General features: G+C 36.6%; 1 protein-coding gene across 1 annotated transcript in view; it reads left to right on the top strand.

The window, feature by feature from the left end:
• LOC126262589 (ciliogenesis and planar polarity effector 2-like) overlaps positions 1–21529 on the top strand; it is a 31312-nt gene extending 9783 nt beyond the window's left edge. Inside the window, exons 2-4 of the mRNA XM_049959327.1 lie at positions 7277–7542; positions 18179–18315; positions 18433–21529. Coding sequence (XP_049815284.1) covers positions 7277–7542; positions 18179–18315; positions 18433–18640 — 611 coding nt within the window. The 3' untranslated portion in view covers positions 18641–21529. The remainder of the gene's footprint in view (positions 1–7276; positions 7543–18178; positions 18316–18432) is intronic.
• The last annotated feature ends 600 nt before the right edge of the window (positions 21530–22129 follow it).

Genomic DNA, 22129 nt, shown 5'->3' with positions numbered 1-22129 from the left:
AGTGTACAAATCTGTATGAAAGTAGTATCCTGTTTCTGCACCTGTTTGAACCCAAACCATATGGGTTTACCATGAATAATTTTTTTGAAATGATGATGCCTGTAATATCTGACCATCTGCTGATCAATGATTATATTTTTTGAAAAAACACCAAATTTCATATAATTTTGATCCATTTTGTCAATGAGGGGGCATATCTTGAAATCTGCAATTGCCTAATTATTATCTGTCAGTTTAGAATTGTCACTGAAGTTCAAATTTTTCTTTATTTCTAAATGCCTGTTTCTGGAGAAACGTTTTCTGAAACTTCTAATGTTGAGTCTTCATCTTCGCACCAATATATTTGCTCCTGAGGCAAAGAATGGTAACCTGTAAGGCATAAAAAGCCTACAAATTTTCAAAGACAGTCTACTGAAAACATAAAAGTTTGATTGCTGATTTTCCTTTGAGAGAAGTTACGTGTTTCATAGCTCCGTTTATATTGTTGTTATGCCCAAATGTCTTTTTGTAATCAGGCTGAACTTTTTACCAATCGGAAACTATTTTAACCATTTCAAAGTCAAACTTCTTTGACCGTGTGGGCCATGAAGTACTAGGGTCTTCCTTGGCCAGAGGTTCTGTATAGGTATCGGCAACTGCAATTACACTTGAATGAATTTCCAGCCTACAAGGAACATCGTTAGGATAAGCGTCTTCCAAAATGTCGTCATCAAATTCTTCAGCATTGGAAACACGATCCACATTGTCAGGTGGAAGTCCTACTACAATATCATATCACACCATCATAATTATCTTCGGTGAGAAAGTTAGGATCATTTATCATATCTTCTACTTCAGCTAGTGCGAGGAACTTTCTGTTTCCCATATGTAAAAAAAAATAAGATACAATGATTGTGATTGTATGAAAGTACTTCGTATTGGCCACAATCCCCAAATGGGTATCGCTTTAAAACATGTAATAAAACAATATTTACTAATAACAAATGAACAAAGAAACATTTGTGAGCTACTGTAACCTACAAATTTACAATATGATCACATCATTTGATGGAACAATAAAAATAATACAAAAATAACACAACTGAAAATCTATTATATTCATATTACATGACTTACCATCCGATTTATGGTTTATTCAACTTTACAAGAGAAGCCAAATGCAATATTTTGATTCTTCTCTGTCACTCACTTCAGTTAGACTGTTGTCAAATATTATAAGCTAATCAGCATTAAAACAAAGACACTGCTGCCAACTGATGGGACAAAAACTATCTGGTCCCCAAATGGGGATCATGGCGGTTAATGGGTTAATAAATAATAGCACTACAATATGTAATAACACTATAAGGATATTTCTTGGAATGTGTAACACATTGTATCCAGCTCAAATTTCCAGTTTGTCCTGCATGACTAGACTAAAGAGTAATGACGTTCTTGAGTCAACACAATCTAATATTTTAAAATCAGAATATAACCGCAGCAGAGAACAAGGAGTGTGTTACTGGAGTGTTTTGTGACGTACAAAAACCATTTGATTGTGTTAATATCACAGTTTTACTTGATAAGTAGTGGAACCTGGGTATTAGAAGAGTTGGCTGTGTGTTAATAAAAACATATATGAGCAACAGAAAATAAGTTATTTTGCTTAAAACAAACAGTGGATCTTTCAAATCCAAAATTACTGATATCAAATGTAGTGCGTCTCAAGGTCCCATCTTGGGACCGCTTCTTTTCGTGATTTACGTTAATGGTACGCAGTGCTGTTTTGCTAACTCTAAAAGAATATTGTATGCAGACTGTATATCAATTGTATGCAAACATAAAGCTTATGACAGTCTGGAGGTGCTGCGCAACAGTCTAACCAATGAAATAGCCAAGTATTTCGATGAAATCCATCTAAATGTAAGTGCTTCGGAAACTCAAATAATGAATTTTAACATAGAGACAAATAGAATTTTATATGAATTTGAAATTATCCATGAGAAATGACATTGTGAAAAATGAAAAATGGACAAAATTCTTAGCAATCACATTCAGGACAATCTCAATTGGGACATGCATATAGATTCTTTAACCTGTAAACCGTCTGGAAACATTTTTGCCATAAATTTGGTTAGCAAATGTTGGGCAGAAGCTAGACATTGCCCTACCAAAAAGTCTCTCAGCCTTCCCTGCTAACAAATTAAAAGACCAGCTAAAAATAATTTGAATGAAAATGAATTTTATTTCGTAGATGATTTCTTCATGAAAAGTGCTTTGTATATGTGTCAAACAAATAGTTTTACTTAATGCACAAGTGATGTAATGACAATACAAATATTTGTAACTATGTTATTTCCATATTAACAAATGTAAAATTTATTATTACACACAGATCTTTAGTCTGTAATTTGTAAACTTGTGTACACAGAAGAATAATTTGTACAGTGTCCTGAAACTATTATTTCTAGGGATTGTACTTGATTGTACTATGTTGAATAAACATTGTTTGTTAGAACTGAAAGCAATTGTAAGACCACCCTCATATCTATTCACTACTATTCTATTGTCACTATATTGTGATTCCTTAGCTCAATAAAATGCATTACTAATGTATCCTATAATGTGTAGTGAGGAAAATGATTTACTTAGTAATTTTCCAACAGACCATTACACCACTTCAGTTCACCAACCATCTAATCTTATTTGTCCAATTACATAATACACCTTTTGTACACCCCATGCATGTTTTGTACAAGAATGATTAGAGGACCAATAAATAAAAAGAAGAAAAACTGACCTTTTGTGACTTCCGTGCAGTAGAATGGAAGAGCTTGAGATAGTGCTGCAGCTAAACTTCATTCAGCAATATGAGTAAATTTGTCATCCTCCGCAAAGATAAGCACAAATGGCCACAGGTTTGTTCGACCTCTGGATGACTGTCACAGAGATGCTGAGAAACCCAAACTGAGAGATACCTGAAGACAACTACTGTCCCACGACACCCACTTACACAGTTTAAAGGACCTGTTTTAAGTAAGGAATGAGCAGATTGACTAATTAAATTGCTTACAGAGACATTTAGACAATCATTCTTCACATGTGAATAGACTAGGAAGAAGCCCTAAAAAATGGCACAGTTGACCGTACCATCTACCATGAACTTCATGGTGCTTAGCAGAATGTAGGTGTAGATCTACTAGTCGGTTTTCTTGACAGTACAAAAACATTCACATCAGCAACACACAGTTCCTTTATACTCTACATAAAACCATCGACAATGTTTGAACTGCACTACTGGCCCAATGTATTTCTCACAAAAGTTGAGGCCTCACAAATGGTGGAATAAAAGGATGGCACCCTGTCAGCTTTTGTGATAATAATGCCTGGTGGTTTGCAGAGTGTGAATGTAGATTGGTCTTGGTCATTGGGGTATTGCTATATAACATTTTATTGAAAAGTTATTATAATCTTGTGAAGGTTTAATTAATGATAGTTTTATACTGGTAACTCTCGGGCATGATGATAGGTGCTATTGTGGAAACTGTACCTTTCTTCCCCTATGATGCAGCTTTTAGCAGTCTTCAGATGCTGGTATGACTAGAAAGAATTTCTGTGACTAATCAGTTTTTGATAGTAACTTGCTACAAGTGCAATGTGGAAGAAATTGGCATCTAGACACATGGTAAAGAAAAATAAGGACCCAGCTGTGCAAGGCAGAAAATTCACCTACCTACAGGTACAGATACAGATAAGTGAATTGGGGCAAGTTGTTTGTGTCTGATTTGGCTGTCTTGGCTTTGGCTACCCATTGGTACATTCGTACCAAATTCCTTCTGTAGGTAGCAGTGTGTTAGCATACGAGTGCTGGTTCACATATTTTATGGAGCTGATAGCCTTACCTGTCTTGTTAAATTTGTTACCTGTATGTTTTCCAAGTGGCTTTATTAATGGTGAAGTCACAGTAGGCCAAGACAGCTGAGAAAATCTCCGATTTCTTTGTACTCTCTGCCACGTCCTGTATCTAGATGGAGGACCACAATAATGGTTTTCTCACTGACCTAATCTTGTTGTTCACTTCACCTATCTTTAATTGTGAAACACATCTGACCAATGGAAGATTTATAATACCAACAAAGAATCTTGTATATTCCTTGTTTCCTTATGCCAAGATCATATTTTATTGGAGCCAGCAATTATTATACTCATTCCAAGAAACAACAGACATTTGATTCATTGCTTCTTGAGGAGGCTGACAATTTTGGAAAAAGACTGCCACAGTAACTACAAGAACACCATTGTTAGCTTTATCAGCTCATTTGGCAGTTCACTTTGTTTAATCTGTGTTAGTTGAAATCCAAAACAGACTTGCTTCAAAGCATTCTGAACAAATACAAAGTTGAGGTGGCTAAATTCTTCTGACAAGCTCTCAGATTCTCAAATAGTTCACACACTATGAACAAGTGTCCATAATACTGCGACTCATTCAGATTAGTAGTCATAGCTTGTAGCCCTTAATTATGGGGGTATATTTGTTGGTGTGTAACGCATTCCATGATCCAGCAACAGAAGCAGATTGTTAAACAAAAGAGCTGTCTGCCAGACAGAACAGCTAAGTTCACTCATATGCCAGAAGGCAGACAAGCCTTTAGGATGATTTCCATCTGATTTGTACTGTGCTCTTGGGTTAACACAAAAACTGCAGAATATTATAACGTAAAATAATGTTGGCTGGACTAATGTGCATGCTACTGTTTTCAGAATTCCAATTACCCATGATGTGAATGGAAACCTTAGAGGAAACCCCAGTTCCCCAATCATACTATAATCATTGGTGGAGACTTTAATCAACAAACAATTAATTGGGAAAATTACAGTTTTGTTAGTGTTTGGTGTAAGACATCCTGTGAAAACTATGTAGAACAGATAGTTAGGTACACCACTCATGATGGAAATATATTATATCTAATGACAACAAATAGACGTGATCACTTTGAGGACCTCCACATCAAAACTGGTATCACTGACCATTATGCGGTTGTGGCAGCAATGATTACCAAAATACAAAGGACAATTAAAACCAACAGGAAGATATATATATTCAGTAAACTAGATAATAAATCAGTAGTGTCACATCTCGGTGAGGAACTTGAAACTTTCAGCACAAGGCAGGAGCATGTAGAGGAACTCAGGCTCAAGTTTAAAAGAATAGTTAACCACGCATTGGATAAATATGTACCTAGTAAAATGCTTCATAATGGGAGGGAATCTCCATGGTTTACAGTCACTGTAAAGAAACTTCTAAAGAAATATATATTCAATATTTAAAACATGAATGACACAGTTGCAGGCTTTCCCAAAACATCTAATATAACGAATGAAATTAAGAAAGAGAGGTTACTGCATAGCACGTGTAAAACAAAGTGTAGGGCCACAGGTAGAGATATGCTGAATGAAATGCATTTGGCTGTCAAGAGAGCAATGCATGATGCCTTCAGTGACTACTGTAGCAGAGTATTGTCAAGTGGTCTTTCACAGATTCCAAAGAAAATCTGGTTCTATGTAAAGACCATTAGTGGCAAAGTTAGTGTCCCGTCCCTCGTGAATGAGACAGGAACTGAAACTGAGGTAGCAAAATGAAAGCTGAGATGCGTAACTCCATTTTCAACTGTTACTTTACAAATGAAACCCTAGGAGAATTATCCCAATGTACTCCCCATACCACTGAAAAGATGACTGAGGTAAGTATTAGTGTCAGTGGCGTTAAGAACCAGCTGAAATCATTAAAATTGACCAAAGTTCTAGAGCCCGATGGAATCTGTCAGATTCTGCACTGAATTTGTGGCTGAGTTAGCTCCTCTTCTATTATCCATCAAACAAAAAACTGTGCCCGGTTCTTGGAAAAAGACGCAGGTCACGCCTGTTTACAAGAAGGGTACAAGAAGTGGTCCACGAAACTACCATCCAGTATCCTTGACACCAGTTTGTTGTAGAATCTTAGAGCATATTCTGAGCTCAAACATAACGAAGTATCTTGAACAGAATGACCTCCTCAGTGTCAACCAGTATTTATTTCGAAAACATCAATCATGTGAACTTTTCTCAATGACATACTAAAAGCTTTGGATCAAGGCAGTTAGGTAGTTGCTGTATTTCTTGATGCCTGAGTAGCATTTGACACAGTGCCACTCCTACACTTATTGTCAAATGTTCGGTCACATGAGGAGTCAATGAAATTTGTGACTGGATTGAGGACTTTTCGTTGGGGTGGACACATCATGTTATCTTGGATGGAGAGTCATCATCAGAGGTAGAAGTAACTTCTGGTGTGCCCCAGAGAAGTGTGTTGGAACCCGTACTGTTCGTGTTGTATATTAATGACCTTGCTGACAATATTAATAGTAAAATCAGGCTTTTTGCAGGTGATGCAGTTATCTATCTGAAAGAAGGTGCTAAACAATCAGTCAGATCTTGATAAGATTTCACATTGAAGAAGAGATTGGCAGCTTGCCTTAAATGGTCAGAAATGTAAAGTTTTTCACTTCATAAAATGAAAAAACTTAGTATGCTATGACTATAATATCAGTTAGTCACTGTTGGAATCATCCAAGTTGTACAAATACTTGTGTGTAATGAGAAATGGAATGGAATGATCACACAGGTCCAGTTATGGGTAAAGCAGGTGGTAGACTTCAGTTTAAATCAATCTACAAAGGAGACTGCTTACAAATCAATTATGTGACCAATTCTAGAATATTGCCCAAGTCTGTGGGACTAGTACCAGATAGAACTAATGGGGGGTATTGAATGTATACAGAGAAGGACAGCACGAATGGTCGTCCGTGGGAGAGAGTCACAGAGATACCGAAGGACCTGAACTGGAAAACTCTTGAAGGTAGACATAAACTATCCTGAGAAAGTTTGTTAACAAAGTTTCGAGAATTGGTTTTGTATGATTTCCCTAAGAATATACTGAAACCCTCTATGTATCACTCACTTAGGGATCTTGAAGATAAGATTAGAATAATTACTGCATGCACAGAGGCATTTGAATAATCATTCTTCCCATTCTCCATTCATGAATGGAACAGGGATACACTAATAACTGATAACTGGTACAATGGGACATACCGTCTGCCATGCACGTCATGGTAGTTTGCAGAGTATAGATGCCGATGTAGATATACCCATAACTGCTTCTTAATAATTAGATAATTCTCATATGGAAATAAATGTTTGGTTACTTTCCCCTTTAACTCATATATGTTTCTGGCTTACAATATTTTCTCATTTTCAGGAATTCTTGAACGTCCAAGCATAGCATCAAATGTTGAGGAGGTGTCATACAAACTATTTGTTACTGGCAAAAGTGGAATTGGGAAAACTGCAACAGTTGCTCGTTTGGCAGGAAGCAGATGTCGCATACCTCATACCGAAACTCATGGCATACAGAAATCAAATATATTCTGGCCTGTTAAAATATGGGACAAAATCATATTGTTTAAACTACAAATTTGGGATGCAGGTGAAAATGCTATTAAGAAGTATGCACATATTTTCCCGGTATGTTGTTTATTGACTTTTTTATTATTTGAACTAAGATTTCGATGAACTGAATATTTAAGATTCATGTGTCAGTTGAAACTGCAGGAGAGTTTATGCCTGCTGAGCAGCAGACCTCTCTCTCTCTCTCTCTCTCTCTCACCCACTCCCCCCCCCCCCCTCCCCCCTTCTGCCCACGGGTTAGATACCTTTATTCCTTCCATTATATGAAAGCAGAACATCACATTTTATTGTGGCCACAGTCTTGCCCACATAGCTAAGAATGAGAAAAATTATGGATTTGGAGAACAAATTGTTGCGACATCCACCTAAATCACCAAATTTTGCTCCCATTCACTCCCACCTCCCCCTACAACAAAAGAAATTTGTGAGTCAAAAAGTTCTGAGTCCAGTGAAGAATTTATGGAAGTTGTATACGGGCATTCTGCAGACTTCCAGAATTTCATTTCATGCATGGAAGATCGTGCTTGTATGGAGATAATGGATAAAACTACATACTGGATTGAATTTGACATAGGACTGATTGTGATGGATCAATCAGTAGAAATGAATATTAAATGTTCAGATGCTACCATTGCTGTATATCGTGGACAAGTAATGTTAAGATCCCATGGTAATGGATATCTGTACCTCATCCAAGAATATGAATATAGAAGCTGTAAAGCAGACTAAGGAACAACCTGTCAAAAAACTGACAGTAAAATACTATCCTGGATAAAGCACAAGTGTTTTAGAGCACACAGTTCATCGGGTGTTGCTGCAAATAGTGTTCCACAACCATATACATGGTCTAGTTGGCTGTAGACTTATGTTAGTTTCATCTGTTTTGGACATACGAATGTCATAACTGAACACACACAAATCTCATAACTGAACACTGGAGGACTGGAAATTATTTACCTTGTCAGATGAATCACAGTTCCTCTAACACTGCTTTGTTGATTGTTTCAGAATATGCCCTCTTCCAGGACTACACATGTTTAATGTACATGCCACAGACTAGACTGTCGAGTACAGACAACATGATATGGAAGCATTCACCCCTACTTTCCTGGGACTTGTAATGGGTTGAGAATGCTCTGTGAAAGCTGTTGGTATTTGACATGTGGGCGAGGCAGAACTGGTTGCTGGATTGAGACCAAGAGCAGCATTGTTATTGCCTCATACTTGATGTATCCACATGAAATGTGACGTTCTCAGGGGGGTCATTGGTTTACACAGAAAGACCAATATATGAGGGGCGTTCAATAAGCAATGCAATGTATTTGTTCCCCTAAAGGAGGTTTGTTTTTATTTCCGATTCCAATACACCGTATTACTCCCCACTCTTTTGGTTGCAAAACCCAAGTTTTCATCATAATTTCTGTTCATTGTGATGACCTTATGCCACATTTCTGGGAGGACCTGTATGCCCTAATCGATGTCAGAGCCAACATCATGCTGCATCAATAACCTCCTCAACATCCATTTACTGCTTTGTTGGGCCAAACAGATGGAAGTCAGAAGGTGTGAGATCTGAGCTGTTGGGTGGATGAGGAAGAACAGTGCAGTGAAGTTTTGTGAGGTGCTCGCAGGTGTGCATATTTGTGTGAAGCCTTGCATTGTGGAGGAGAAGTAGTTCTTTTTCATTTTTGTGGCAATGAAAACAGTGAATTTTCTTCAATTTGCTGAGGGTAGCACAATACTTCAGAGTTGATCGTTGAACCATGAGGGAAGATGTCAAACAGAATAACCCCTTCAGAATCCCAGAAGAATGTCCCTATGACTTCCAGCTGAGGGTGCAGCTTTCAACTTTTTCTTTGGAGGAGAGGTGGTGTGGTGTCACTCCATGGGTTGCTGTTTAATTTCTGGTGTTAACTGATGAATCCATGTTTCATTGCCTATGTTGATGTTCGAAAAAAATTGTCACCATCAGCCTCATAATGTACAAGCAGTTCCGCACAGATGGTCCTTCGTTGCTCTTTATAGTCTTCTGTTCAGCACTGAGGAACCCACTGGGTGCACATATTTTGAGTACTCCAACTGGTGGATGAGTGTGTCAGCTTTACCCACAGAGACATCTAGTTGAGCAGCAAGGTGTTTTATTGTGAACCATCGATCTGCTCGAATGAGTGTACCTGCATGTTCCAACATTGTAGGTGTCACAGCCGGCCAGTGCAATGGAGATCGGGGTTTGTGCAATGTTGTTGCTATGATGCAATGTTGTTGCTATGATGACAGATGCCTCGCCCAATGATTCATCATGCTTTTGTTCACTGCCAGGTCTCTGTAGACATTCTGGAAATGCCTGTGAATATCTCTGCTTGTGAAGCCCCTGCATTACAGATGCCAGTTTGAAGGGTACGTATAGCACCGCCACGTATCGGAACTTCATGAAACTATAAGGGTTGAAGTGGGAATATTCAATGCTGTCCCACAGCAAATTCTTTATTCCTTCAACCAAAATTGGGCGAGAAAAAAAGTGTTGCATTACTTATTGCACACTCTCACAGTATATAGAAATAGCAACACATCTCCTAGTCCTCCAATGTACCATATGTAATTTATTGCAAATACATTTGACAACTCAGTAAGTTCCCAAAGCGAAGCGTCCCGAGATGGAAATTGACCCATATGCAAATTCATATCTTGAGGCACATTTTATCCATTTTGTAGACTATGTAAGGTATAAATATTCCCTGAATGCTGCTAGTTGGCGATCACATACAGGAGCTCAGGTGGGAATCGATAGTAGTGGATAGGTACAAATTTGTCTAATACAAATTCCCAAACTTAGGGCTGGCAGCAGTTCTAATCACTGTTAGACACAATGGTGGAACATTGTTCATTCCAGAGAGAACAGCTTTTATGTTAGCTATGTGGCTGAAGTAGATGGCAGAAAACTTTCTTGTGAATTCTTTGTTAAAAAGTGTTTGTAAAGACAAAAAAAGTTGTTAATCACTTCTGGGGCTGGGGTACTGCAGTAGTATGAGACTTGGACACATATAGCTCCTCAAAGGCAGACTGAATCATACACTAATTTTGTATGGAGCATTCAAATGTAGAATATTTATCATTATTGAGCATACTGTTGACACATAAATAACTCAGGCTATCAGGGAAGCTTCAGTGTCAGAAATAGAAACACACAAAAAGATCACCTTAGCACAAGTCAATGGGAACAAGATTGGCTACAGTTGAAAATTGACAGGTTGCACATCCGAGCAATGCTGTTACTCCTTCCAGTGAAAAAGCAGAGGTGTGAAAATGTTGCTGCCCTTATAGATATGATATATCTTAATTACACATTTAGTCCTTCTATAGCAGGAGCATCCACCATGTGTGGAAGTTTATATGTGCAGAGTTTTGTACATCAGATGTATATTTTTTGGAACAGAAAGGTGAAACTGTTTTGTCAGTTATTCTCTTATCATGCCTAATATTGTGATAAAGGCAGTACAAGTTTAAATTTTTGCCTTGTGTCTAAATTCTCATATCTTTTCAAGGTGGCTGACTCATTCTTTTTGGTTAGTGGCCAGTTCTTCAGGAGTTTCATTTTTTTATCTTAATAATAGATTTCACTACTATTTCAGTGCTGCCAGTTTTAAGTATTGTATGCTAATCAGTGAGTATAATAAAGTAACCATAGGAGAGAGGGAATCACATATACCTTCATGGAGTATATGTATTGGCATGTGTAAGAGTCCCTATGTCTGTGAAGAAGATTGTACAAGATCTTTGGTAATCAACTTTATGCAATATCCGTAATATTTGCTTTCACAGAATTGAATGATTTTTTTTTAGCTTAAACAATGGAAAATATACTATGGAATGTAACAATATTATGAAAAGGATAGTTGCTACCCACCATATAGTGGAGATGCTGAGTCACAGGTGGGCACAACAAAAAGACGCGCGACTCACTCTCTCTCTCTCTCTCTCTCTCTCTCTCTCTCTCTCTCTCTCTCTCTCTCTGTGTGTGTGTGTGTGTGTGTGTGTGTGTGTGTGTGTGTTTTTGTCTCATTTTGTTGGCCAAACTCTCATTTTTTGTGCCATCTGCGACTCAGCTTCTCTGCTATATGGTGAGTAGCAACTATCCTTTTCATATTATTGTTTTTTTTTATTATTTTAGTTATCTCACCATAGAAGATTACTTCATGGGGCAGTACTGAGTGAAAGTATGCTACCAATCCACCTACAGGTAACACAATAATAGTTTTCTAAATGCAAAGTGGGCAGAACTAAGCTTTTTGGCTAACTGGTGAATTTGCTAATGCTACCTCAGTTTGTTATCCATCTGGATGCATAGGGAGCCTCATCATGTGTGTACCAGTTGATCTCTAGTTCCTGTACCTGTATGTCTGTATGTGAATCATATTTGTTTTTAAGATTAAAGACAGAGCTGTTTGCTTTGTTCTGGTTGTTAGCTGTTTCGCTATTATCCTGTCTGTCTGATATTAATGCATTTGGGTCCTTTATCGGCATACTAGTTATAACTGGCAAACATCACAGGTATATCATTTATGTAGGCCATGTACTTAGTCATGTATTTTTAACAGTGTTATTCCTGTGTAACCTTTTTTTTCTTTAATATTCTGCTTCTCTTCTAGTGTTAGCGTATGATTCCATACATGCAATGTTATAATTGTATGGTTTACACATTTGGAAGCCTTGACAGAAAATGGCAAAATGGTCATTTTTTGTTTAGTTCTATTAGAACCAAGTTTGTGAAATCATATTATGCTTTCTCAATAGAGAAGGCTTTATTGGCTTCTCAAAAAGGTGATTCAATATTCTGTTCTATGCTACCACCTCAAAAAATGTTGACACCAGGAGAAGTGGAGAGATGGATGTATAATTAGATGTTTTAATCACTAGATGTTTTAATCACTATTAAACTCCATAATTGCAAAACATAACATACCAAACAATCAGTTACATACCTGGCCATTTTGATTAAGTTTTCTGCTGTTTCCCTAAATCACATTATGTAAATTCATGGGTGTTTTCCCCAAACAGGCCATGGCCGATTTCTTTCCTGGTTATCACCAATTTGAAGGCGTCACTGTAGTCATAATTATCTAAAATTTTATAAGATTTTAGACTTTTAACTTTTATTTTTACTTATGTGTCACTGACCCCAACAGGAACAAGAAACTGGTGGTATGTAATGAGCCAAGGAATACACTACTAAAGAGAGAAAATTTTTGACACACTGCTTCTGTATGTTGTTCTAATTTTAAACTGCAGAAGAAGCCTGATACAAAGCAGTTGTCTGAGGATGTGCTTTACTCCCACGTTACAGTGTTAACTGCTGTGTATATAGAGTGACCCGTGTAATGACAAACTACAAATGGATAGTTAGGAAGGACACATAACGCAATATTATATATATTGTACTATACTGTATTTAAATTTGAAGAACATGGGAAGTAGAACATTTCAGAAGCTACCAAATAGGGCACAGTAATTAAACTTCACTTAAAAGTCATCCAATTACATGAGTTTCAATATGGCAAATAAAGTACACTGTCAAGTACAGCATGATACTTTACAACACTGCCTGCAAGCTACAGTACATCCTTGTTTTACAGCTTTAATGCAGTCAGTTAGCTTTATTTGATGGGTCATTTCACACAGTTTCTTTAGTATGTATTGTTTAATGCTCATCAGATGCAAGAACTCAGTTTGGTTTGGTTCACTTTCTTGATGCATCCACATAATCATTTTATTTATATTGTCCAGTATTTCACTGTACTGGAAACATCATTTATACTTTCTTCTTCAGCTTCACTACTCTTCATTTCGAACAGCATCAATAATGCCCTTGTCATCTATGATTTCCAAAATCCGTTCTTCATTATTGATGGCTACCCAGTGGTACAAGTCCTCAAGATCAATATTGCACTGTAGAACATCACATGCAGACTGGTGGTCACTGCTGTTGAAATTGTGTCACTACAGAATTCATCAGCTGTATTTTCTTCATTGGAACATCTGTTCCAGCTATTCCTAATTATGGCCGGACCATGCTTTGCCATGCGAGGCCCACTGCATACGCAACACTCTATAAAGATTTATAGATTTTGAGAAGAGTTTCATTTCCTCAGCTGAATTTATTATTGAAGTGAGCAGTTCGCTGTGATAATGACCCTTAAATGCTCATATGATGCCCTGGTCCAGCAGCTGAATTAATGCCGCCCTGTTTTTTGTCAAAAACAAAGTTTTTGTTCTTCCATCTTCTGATTGCAGCACATCAGTAGGTGGATGAGCTGGACAGTGATCAAGGATTAGTAGAGCTTCTTATCTCTGTTTAAGTGACTATAGGTGCTTTCTCACTGATGGAAAAACTCTTCTTGGAATCACTTGGTGGAAATGTCATGTCATCCAATCATTCTTTGAATGCCTGTAAGTTAATTGTAATGATGAAATGTTTACATGCTTCAAATATCTCAGTATTTTACTTTTACCTGTACAACAAGGCTTCAGCTTATGACGGCCTGATTTATTTGAGGCAAAGCGGAGATTTATCTTGTCTGTATTCATTTTAAAACCCATCTTATTTCCTGATTTTTTTTCAATAGTTCTGGTTGGATGCAGTCAATAATAAAGTGCTGTTTCTTCACAATTTTACACTTAATGATCATTTAAATTTTTATCTACCACTACTTTTTGCAGATTTCAGGAAACTATGAAGCATTGTCACAAGACCTTGCTTCTTCTTCAAGGGCAAATTGGCGAATTCCTTGGCAACATTTCCATCTTGAAAACCATCGACAAGAAGCTATACAATCTTCGTTGCCACATAAATCAGTGAAATTTGTCAGCTTGAGCTGCTTTAATAATTGGCCCAGAAAGTGGCACCCTCTCACTTCTCTTTATTAAAAACCACCTATAGAGACATTCGACAAGTTCTCTGTCTTTCCCTAGGTTAGTCCTTTTTCTGCCCAGTCCCACATCACTTTCAACTACATTTAGAGAATTTCTAAGTTTATTCTCATCTTTCACCCCATCCCTTGAATGTTCCTTCAGATACACCACACTTGCGTGATAGACTTGCTTTAGTTTCACCATACTTACACAGTCAATAATTTTTATTTTATTGCTCACAAAATATACTTTCTATTTTGTGATATTGTAACAAGCACACAGAAATCTAGGCAATGAATGAATAATTTATCCTCTTGATGTTTGTGCTCATTTTGATTATTTCCAAGCACTGTTGCATAGTCACTTTAATGTTAACCGTGAGATGTTTATTCAAAGTTTTTGTCCAGCGACAATCCTGATATTTTGATAAGACAAACCAAAGGTTGAACTTAATTAGTTCCATCTATTTTGGTTATTGTTTGGAGAGCTTGGAGTTGCAGCATAAATTATACTGCAGAAAGGTTACACACTGTAATAATTCTTTTTCAGATTTATAAAATATACTGAGAATGCAAAAATAATTTTTAAATGATATTTTATTTTGCAGGACATACTTGACATTGTGTGTATTAAAATCTACTGTGTATTGGGTTTCAGCTGTATCAGTAATGATACACTGATCTGATAAGAAAGTGTTATGTGTACTCTGTTTTTAATAGTTCACCACAAATGAATTCCATATTCAACGCACAGAAAAGCTGCAGCTTTATTCAGTTACAATATTCAGCTGTTGTTTACCTACCCTTGTGTACTTTACATTTATTGTAATAAGGCAATGGATATTGTTCGAGAGAAATGGGGTCCAAATCCCTCTGTGGCCACTCTGCTCTATGTTTTCCAAAGCCTGATTAAAATTGTTATGGTGAATATGAAGATGATTTGAAAAGGACCATGCCACTTCCTTTTCTAGCCTTGGCCAATTTGAGCTTGCTTGTCATCTCTAATCTCCTAGTTGCCAACATTAAAGCCCTATCTTCCTCTCTTACTGCTTGACTGTTCACTGTAAAATTAAAGGCTTTTTATACATGTAATTACCCAGTTCTTAAAATGAATACACATTGGGAAAGTGAATCACTCATTTAACATGTAATGTGGCAGTACATGGTGGTTAGAACCATCTTCTCACCTGCAGTCCAATAGAAACAATAACATTAATGTTTCCAATTTCCAGAGGGATACATAGGCACTCCAGGGCAGTTGTAATCATCATTCCTTCTTCTCTCATAAAATGCCTTCCACATAAGTATTGTGATGATGAAACTTCCTGGCAGATTAAAACTGTGTGCTGGACCAAGACTCGAACTCTGGACCTTAGCCTTTCGCGGGCAGGTGCTCTACCAGCTGAGCTACCCAAGCACGACTCACGCCCCGTCCTCACAGCTTTACTTCTGCCAGTACCTCATCTCCTACTTTCCAAACTTTACAGAAGCTCTCCTGCGAACCTGCAGAACTAGCACTCCTGAAAGAAAGGATATTGCAGAGACATAGCTTAGCCACAGCTTGGGGGATGTTTCCAGAATGAGATTTTCACTCTGCAGGTTAGTGTGTTCTGATATGAAACTTCCAGGCACATTAAAATTGTGTGCCGTACCAAGACTCGAACTACACAATATCCTTTCTTTCAGGAGTGCTAGTTCTGCAGGTTCGCAGGAGAGCTTCTGTAAAGTTTGGAAAGTAGGAGACGAGGTACTGGCAGAAGTAAAGCTGTGAGGATGGGGCGTGAGTCATGTTGGGTAGCTCAGCTGGTAGAGCACTTGCCCACGAAAGGCAAAGGTCCCGAGTTCGAGTCTCGGTCCGGCACACAGTTTTAATCTGCCAGGAAGTTTCATATCAGTGCACACTCTGCTGCAGAGTGAAAATCTCATTCTATTGTGATGATGATGATAAGGCTCAATTCCGGGGCCACTGTTGTTTTTGATGTTTATAAATGACTTACCATTGTGTGCAAGCCTGCCTTGCAAATTTACTCTTTTTGCTGACGATACCACCATCTTCATGAGTGGAAAATCAGATGTTAATTTCGAGGAGTCAGTTAACAACATACTCTCTGAAGTGATTAACTGGTTCAGTGTTAATGGTCTCTCTCTAAACTCAAGTAAGACAAATTTTATCCTGTTCCATACAAAAACAAAAAAGTGAGAGAAATAAATGTAAAATGTGGAAATCAACCAATAGAAAGAATGGATGTGTCTAAATTTCTTGGAGTACATATTGATAGCAAAATGAACTGGTCCTTCCATATACAACAGACACTAAAAAAAATTGAGCTCAGCTATGTATGCTATCAGAATGATGTCTTCCATTGGAGATTTAACCACTATGAAGTCCGCATACTATGGGTATTTTCACTCCGTTATGTGTTACGGAATTATCTTCTGGGGAAATTTAGCTTTGGCAAAGAAAATTTTTGTGGCCCAGAAAAGGGCTATTCGAATTATGTGCAGAGTACCCCCTAGGACATCATGCCGTAACCTTTTCAAAAAGCTGCAAATAATGACCACTGTATCACAGTACGTATATTCGCTGATGTGTTTTGTAATTAAGAACCCTGCACAATTTCCATCAAATAAGAACTATCACAAATATAATACAAGAGGGAAAGAAAATCCCCATTGTGAACTTAAGAACCTGACAGTTGTTCAGAGAGGTGTCAAATGGCCAGGAACAAAAATTTTTAACCATCTCCCTAACCAGATAAAATGTTTAAGAGAAAATGAATCTATTTTTAAAGCGAAACTAAAGGAATATTTGTTAAATATGTCTGTTTATACATTAGAAGAGTTTTATGATGCAAAAAGGGAAATAGCATTTAGACAGAATTATCCGTCTTGTTAACAAAGAAATGTGCTTGCAATTTTTCTCCAAATTAAAACATGAAATTTTGTATTAACACTCAAAGAAATCTGCTGTTATATGTACAAAATCTGTTTTTCTTCTAAACTTTGTATTAACTATATGCAGTTATGTAGAAATTTTTTATATATTTAATGAAGACTGTTTTGTATCTTTTTGTATGTTTGTTGTTTTGTATGTTTGACTTGTTCCACATCTCATGTGACGTGCTCACAATACGAGATCTACAGAACATGAAATAAATAAATAAATAAAATAAATTTGCTTAGAAGTGTGTAGGTTCACACACTATGCAATCCTAAACACTATTGTGGTGTTTCACACAAATGATATAAATAGAAATATAGTTTCTATCTTTTTAGTACACTGCTCATATTTGTACAATTATTACTTGGGATTCCACAGCCATATGCAGTCTCTCACACTCATCTTTTCTTAATTCATTGTTGATAACACAGCCACTACTGGAGGTGAAAATATGTCAGAGTAGTTAATTGTGATATAAAAATTCTCTCAGTATTCAGGTTACTTCCTATTCCCTTTCAATCGGCCATTTCAGTTGCATTTTCAGTTTCTCTTCTTATTTAGCTCTTCATTTCTCTTAGCTGTCAGAAAATATTTCTTCAGGTATGTCTGTGAAACCCAAGCATGCATAGTTTGAAGCTCACTGCTTGCAAAAGGCAAGTGTTCACATTCATCCTAAATGGGAGTGTTGTTCAGGGAAAAGTTTGTAAGATGAAATAATTAAATGGTAGGTCTGCCTTTTAACATGAAGTAACCATGTTGTGTCATTGTGCGAAAGTGTAACATTGATGCTAGTATGCTCTGTCTAGTTGGTGAACTGTTACGCCAGATTTGGCACTTGAAATTTCAGGCATGTAGGGATAAAGCAGATGCCATTGTATACATTTTTTCCTTTACGGATCCAAATAGTTTGGCTGAGCTTCCACAGCAGATGGCCAGAACTGCTTTGCAGGGGGAAAATCCTGCATGTATTGCAATTGGTACAAGGTTAGTGAACTAATTTTATTTTACACATAAGCAAATTACACTTTTTGCTGTATCGTTTATAGACCAAGAATTGTATGAAAAGTTGTACAGTAACAGCATTTGTGGGTTGTGTTGTAGGTACAGTGTACAAGAAAGAGGTGAAACGTTAAGCACTGAAATAAAAGACTTTGAACAGAAGTGGCAAGTACCTGTACTTCGAATTGATAACAGATGGGCAGGTGATCGAGGTGAGGTTCATGAGGTTGCACCCATATTGAACATAATCTGTGAGAGGCTATGGGTCAGAGATCAAGAATATTTATTGAAACAGGGTATTTCTAAATAGCAAAGATTTTTTCAAATAAGCGTGGCTAGTGCATAAAAAAGTGAGAACAAAACTGTGCAGCTATTTTCTTCAAATCGCATATCATCAGTGAAGATAGTATCGTCAGTGGGTGTTGTGCCTTCAGAAAATGTAAACTGAGTGGATTTCTGTTCATTGGAAGGTGCATGTTTGAACTTCTTCAGACTGCCAGGATAACTTCAACAAGTCTTTCAGCCTAGTTGTGCCATAATGCTCTTTCCTTTTTGATTTGATAATTAGTAATCTGATGTATCTGTCTATAATCTTCAACATTCTTCTGTAATGTGACATTTCAAAAACTTGCATTCTCTTCTTGTCTGTATAGTTTGTGCATGTTTCACTTTCATATAAGCTGTGATTTATAAAAATACTTTCAGAAAAATATTTCTCTTCTTCATAGATGTCCTCTCTCTCTCTCTCCTTTTTCTTTTTAAAAAAGCTAATTTCTTCACCTTAGCCACATTCCCTTACCATTGTTTTACTTTTTTTTATGGTCATCTTATAAACTGGTTGTGAGACTCCCTCCATTCCCTTCAACTGATCTTTCAAGATGTTTGCCATCTCTGATAGAAATCCTAGTCAAAGCAAATCATAAAGCTTTGATTTCTTCTCTATGAAATTTAATTCCTTTTTCAGTTTTCATTTTGGTTTCCTTTACTGGTTGCTGTATGCACAGATTGAACTAAATGAGGGATAAGCTACAACACTGTTTCCTTCTCTTCTCAACTACTGCTGCCCTAAAATACCAATCTGCTGTTGTAACTGTAGTCTGATTTTTATACAAGTTGTAGATAACCATTCACTTCCTGTATTATATCCCTATAACTGCCAATTTTTACAGAATTTGCTCAACATTGTCAAAAGATTTTTCTAGATCTAAAATTGCAGTATATAGAAATAGATTTTGTCTTTCTTCACCCTGTCTTCTAAGATAACTCTTTCGTCTTCCTGCATTTCTCCAGAACCTAAACTGATGTTCTTCATTTAACTATGACATACCACATTCATAGCTCAGTAATACAACTGTCATTGCCTACCTTATTCGACATTGAAATGATTATGTTCTTTATGTCCAATCTCGAACGTCCTTCTCTCCAGGGTGAGAAGTTTTGGTTCTCCCAAGTCTTTTAATAATTCTGAAGGAATGTAGTTTACTTTGGGGCCTTGTTTACCCTTAAGTGTGTCAGTACTCTTGTAAGATATTTCATGCAGTAATGCATCTTCAGTCACGTCCTCTTCCCTTTCCATGATATTTTCTTCTAGTTTCTTTCTTTTTTTTGTAACTCTTCTATTTATCCCTCTGTCTTGCAGCTTTCTCTCCTTTGCTTAATTCTGGCTTGATATGCATACAGCTGCTTTATTCTCCAGAGGTTTCTTTAATTTTCCTGTATGCAGCAACTATCTTTCATTCAGTCACACATGCTTCTAAAACTTGACACATCTGCTCTAGCCATTCCTCCTTCATTGCTTTGATCATTCTGTCAATCTCAATGTCAGGTAATTTCTTCTGGGTCGAGCCCCACAACCTCAGTAAATTTGAAGAAGGACATTATTTAATTTGCTATTTGTATTGGGCACTGACCATTCTGGACTGCATGTGTAGTAACTGAAGCGGATTCATCATCCTCATTTCCTCAAAAAACAGTGCTATGCATACTTGTGCACAGCACAGTCATCATTTTATTATGTGTACTATAAATGACACTGTATACTCTTGTTCACGTAACTGACACATGTTAATGACTGCAGTAATCAATGAAATTTAATATCACTTGTTTTATCCCAGGATGTGTACTTTCTTATCTTTTTTCATAGTTTTGCCTCTCACACTTTCAATATTTCATTTCTCAAAACTTCCCATTCATCAGCAGTTGTTCTCCCTTTCTGTGCTCTCTTTTAAACACTCATCAATCTCTTGTTGTTCCCACTTATGCAGATCACAACTCCTTAATAGCCTATCTGTTTGCAATTTCCTCATCTTCACTCTGCAAGTGATAATTGGTAATTATGAGCAGATTCTATGCCTGCTTCTGAAAAGTCTTGCAGTCTAATGCTTTGTTCCTAAATCTCTCTCTTACGATTATATAATCGACATGAAACCTACCATTGTCTCCGTGACTCTTCCGCTTATGTAACATTCATTGATGAATCTTAACCAAGGTTTTGCCATAAAGTTAAGTAACAAAAATTAAACTTTTTTTAACTAACAACTATGGAATTTAATTTTGGGGCTGTGCTGCAGACATATATGTTAACCGAATATTGCTGTCACAGAAAAGAGCAAGTGGCATGTACATGGCATAGACCGTGGAGTATCTCGTCATTAAATGTTTGTGCAGCTTAAATACTTGTCAATATAGTTTTGTAAGTATTTAAAGTGTTTTGTGATTTAATGAAAGGAAGCAAATATGTGCAGTAATGTACAAGATCATATCACCCAAAAAATGTAACTACTTTTAAGAAAGAACAACATTATAAAATAACATATCAAAGCCCTTGTAAAAATGGTTATATGTGATTAACAAGCTCCCTAACTCACTAATAAGGGGAATGATTTCAACACCAAATTAATACTTCTTTTATGAACTATTTTAAATAAGATGCTGTAGTAAATTTACATATAATGTAATAAATATGTAAAATAGTTACAACATTCATCAGTTGTTTCATGTAATACTTATTTTAAGTGTAAAATCTTCTAACTTAAGACTTGGTTCTTCATTTGTCCCACAGCTGTAAAAACCGAATGGGGAAATTAAGATTTAAACTGTTCCCACCAAGTGGTTTCATTTGTTTCTTTTATGATTTTCTTGTACCAAGTAATTATTTAAAAGGCTTGTTTAGCCTTGAAATAAAAAATATACTGAATAAAGCTGTTCTGCAATTTGCTTGTCTTGTATCTATGAATCTACAACCCTACCAAAAGGCAGTTAAAAATCTGAGTCTAGTAATAATTGTTTTGAGATTGACCACTTCATTTGAAACCCCTGTTTCTAAGACTGAAAAGAATAAATTTTATATTTTCTCAAAAATGTTGCACAATCATTCAAATTTTAGAATGGAAACTATTCAAAAATCCCATGTTACTGTTTTTTATCTCTCTATCCAAAAGTGTATGCTTTAGATTTTAAAAAATCTGTTAGTTTTTTTCTGTAATGTAAACAACTAGTTGGAGTCTTCAGGTGCGTATCTCTTGAAACTTTTTATTTAAATTATGTAACACTTACTTTCAGTTGTTGAAATACTGCTTGTTGATTTTATTGCATCAAATAAAGCATGCAGTATTTTACTTTTATCACACAAAATCACGTACTTTTTTGTGAGCTGTTGAAGAACTGAGTTGAACATTCTGAAAAATCATAGTATCTTCTTAGCAAGTAAATTTTCACATAAAACTAAATTCCAGGCTTAAAGTTCCACATAAAAATTGCCCTTGGTAGATACAAAAGTCTGCAAAATTGCATTCATTGC

This window comes from Schistocerca nitens, chromosome 6 (genome assembly GCF_023898315.1).
Source record: "Schistocerca nitens isolate TAMUIC-IGC-003100 chromosome 6, iqSchNite1.1, whole genome shotgun sequence".
In the NCBI taxonomy this organism is placed as follows: Eukaryota; Metazoa; Arthropoda; class Insecta; order Orthoptera; family Acrididae; genus Schistocerca; species Schistocerca nitens.
This window is presented reverse-complemented; position numbering and strand designations above follow the sequence as displayed.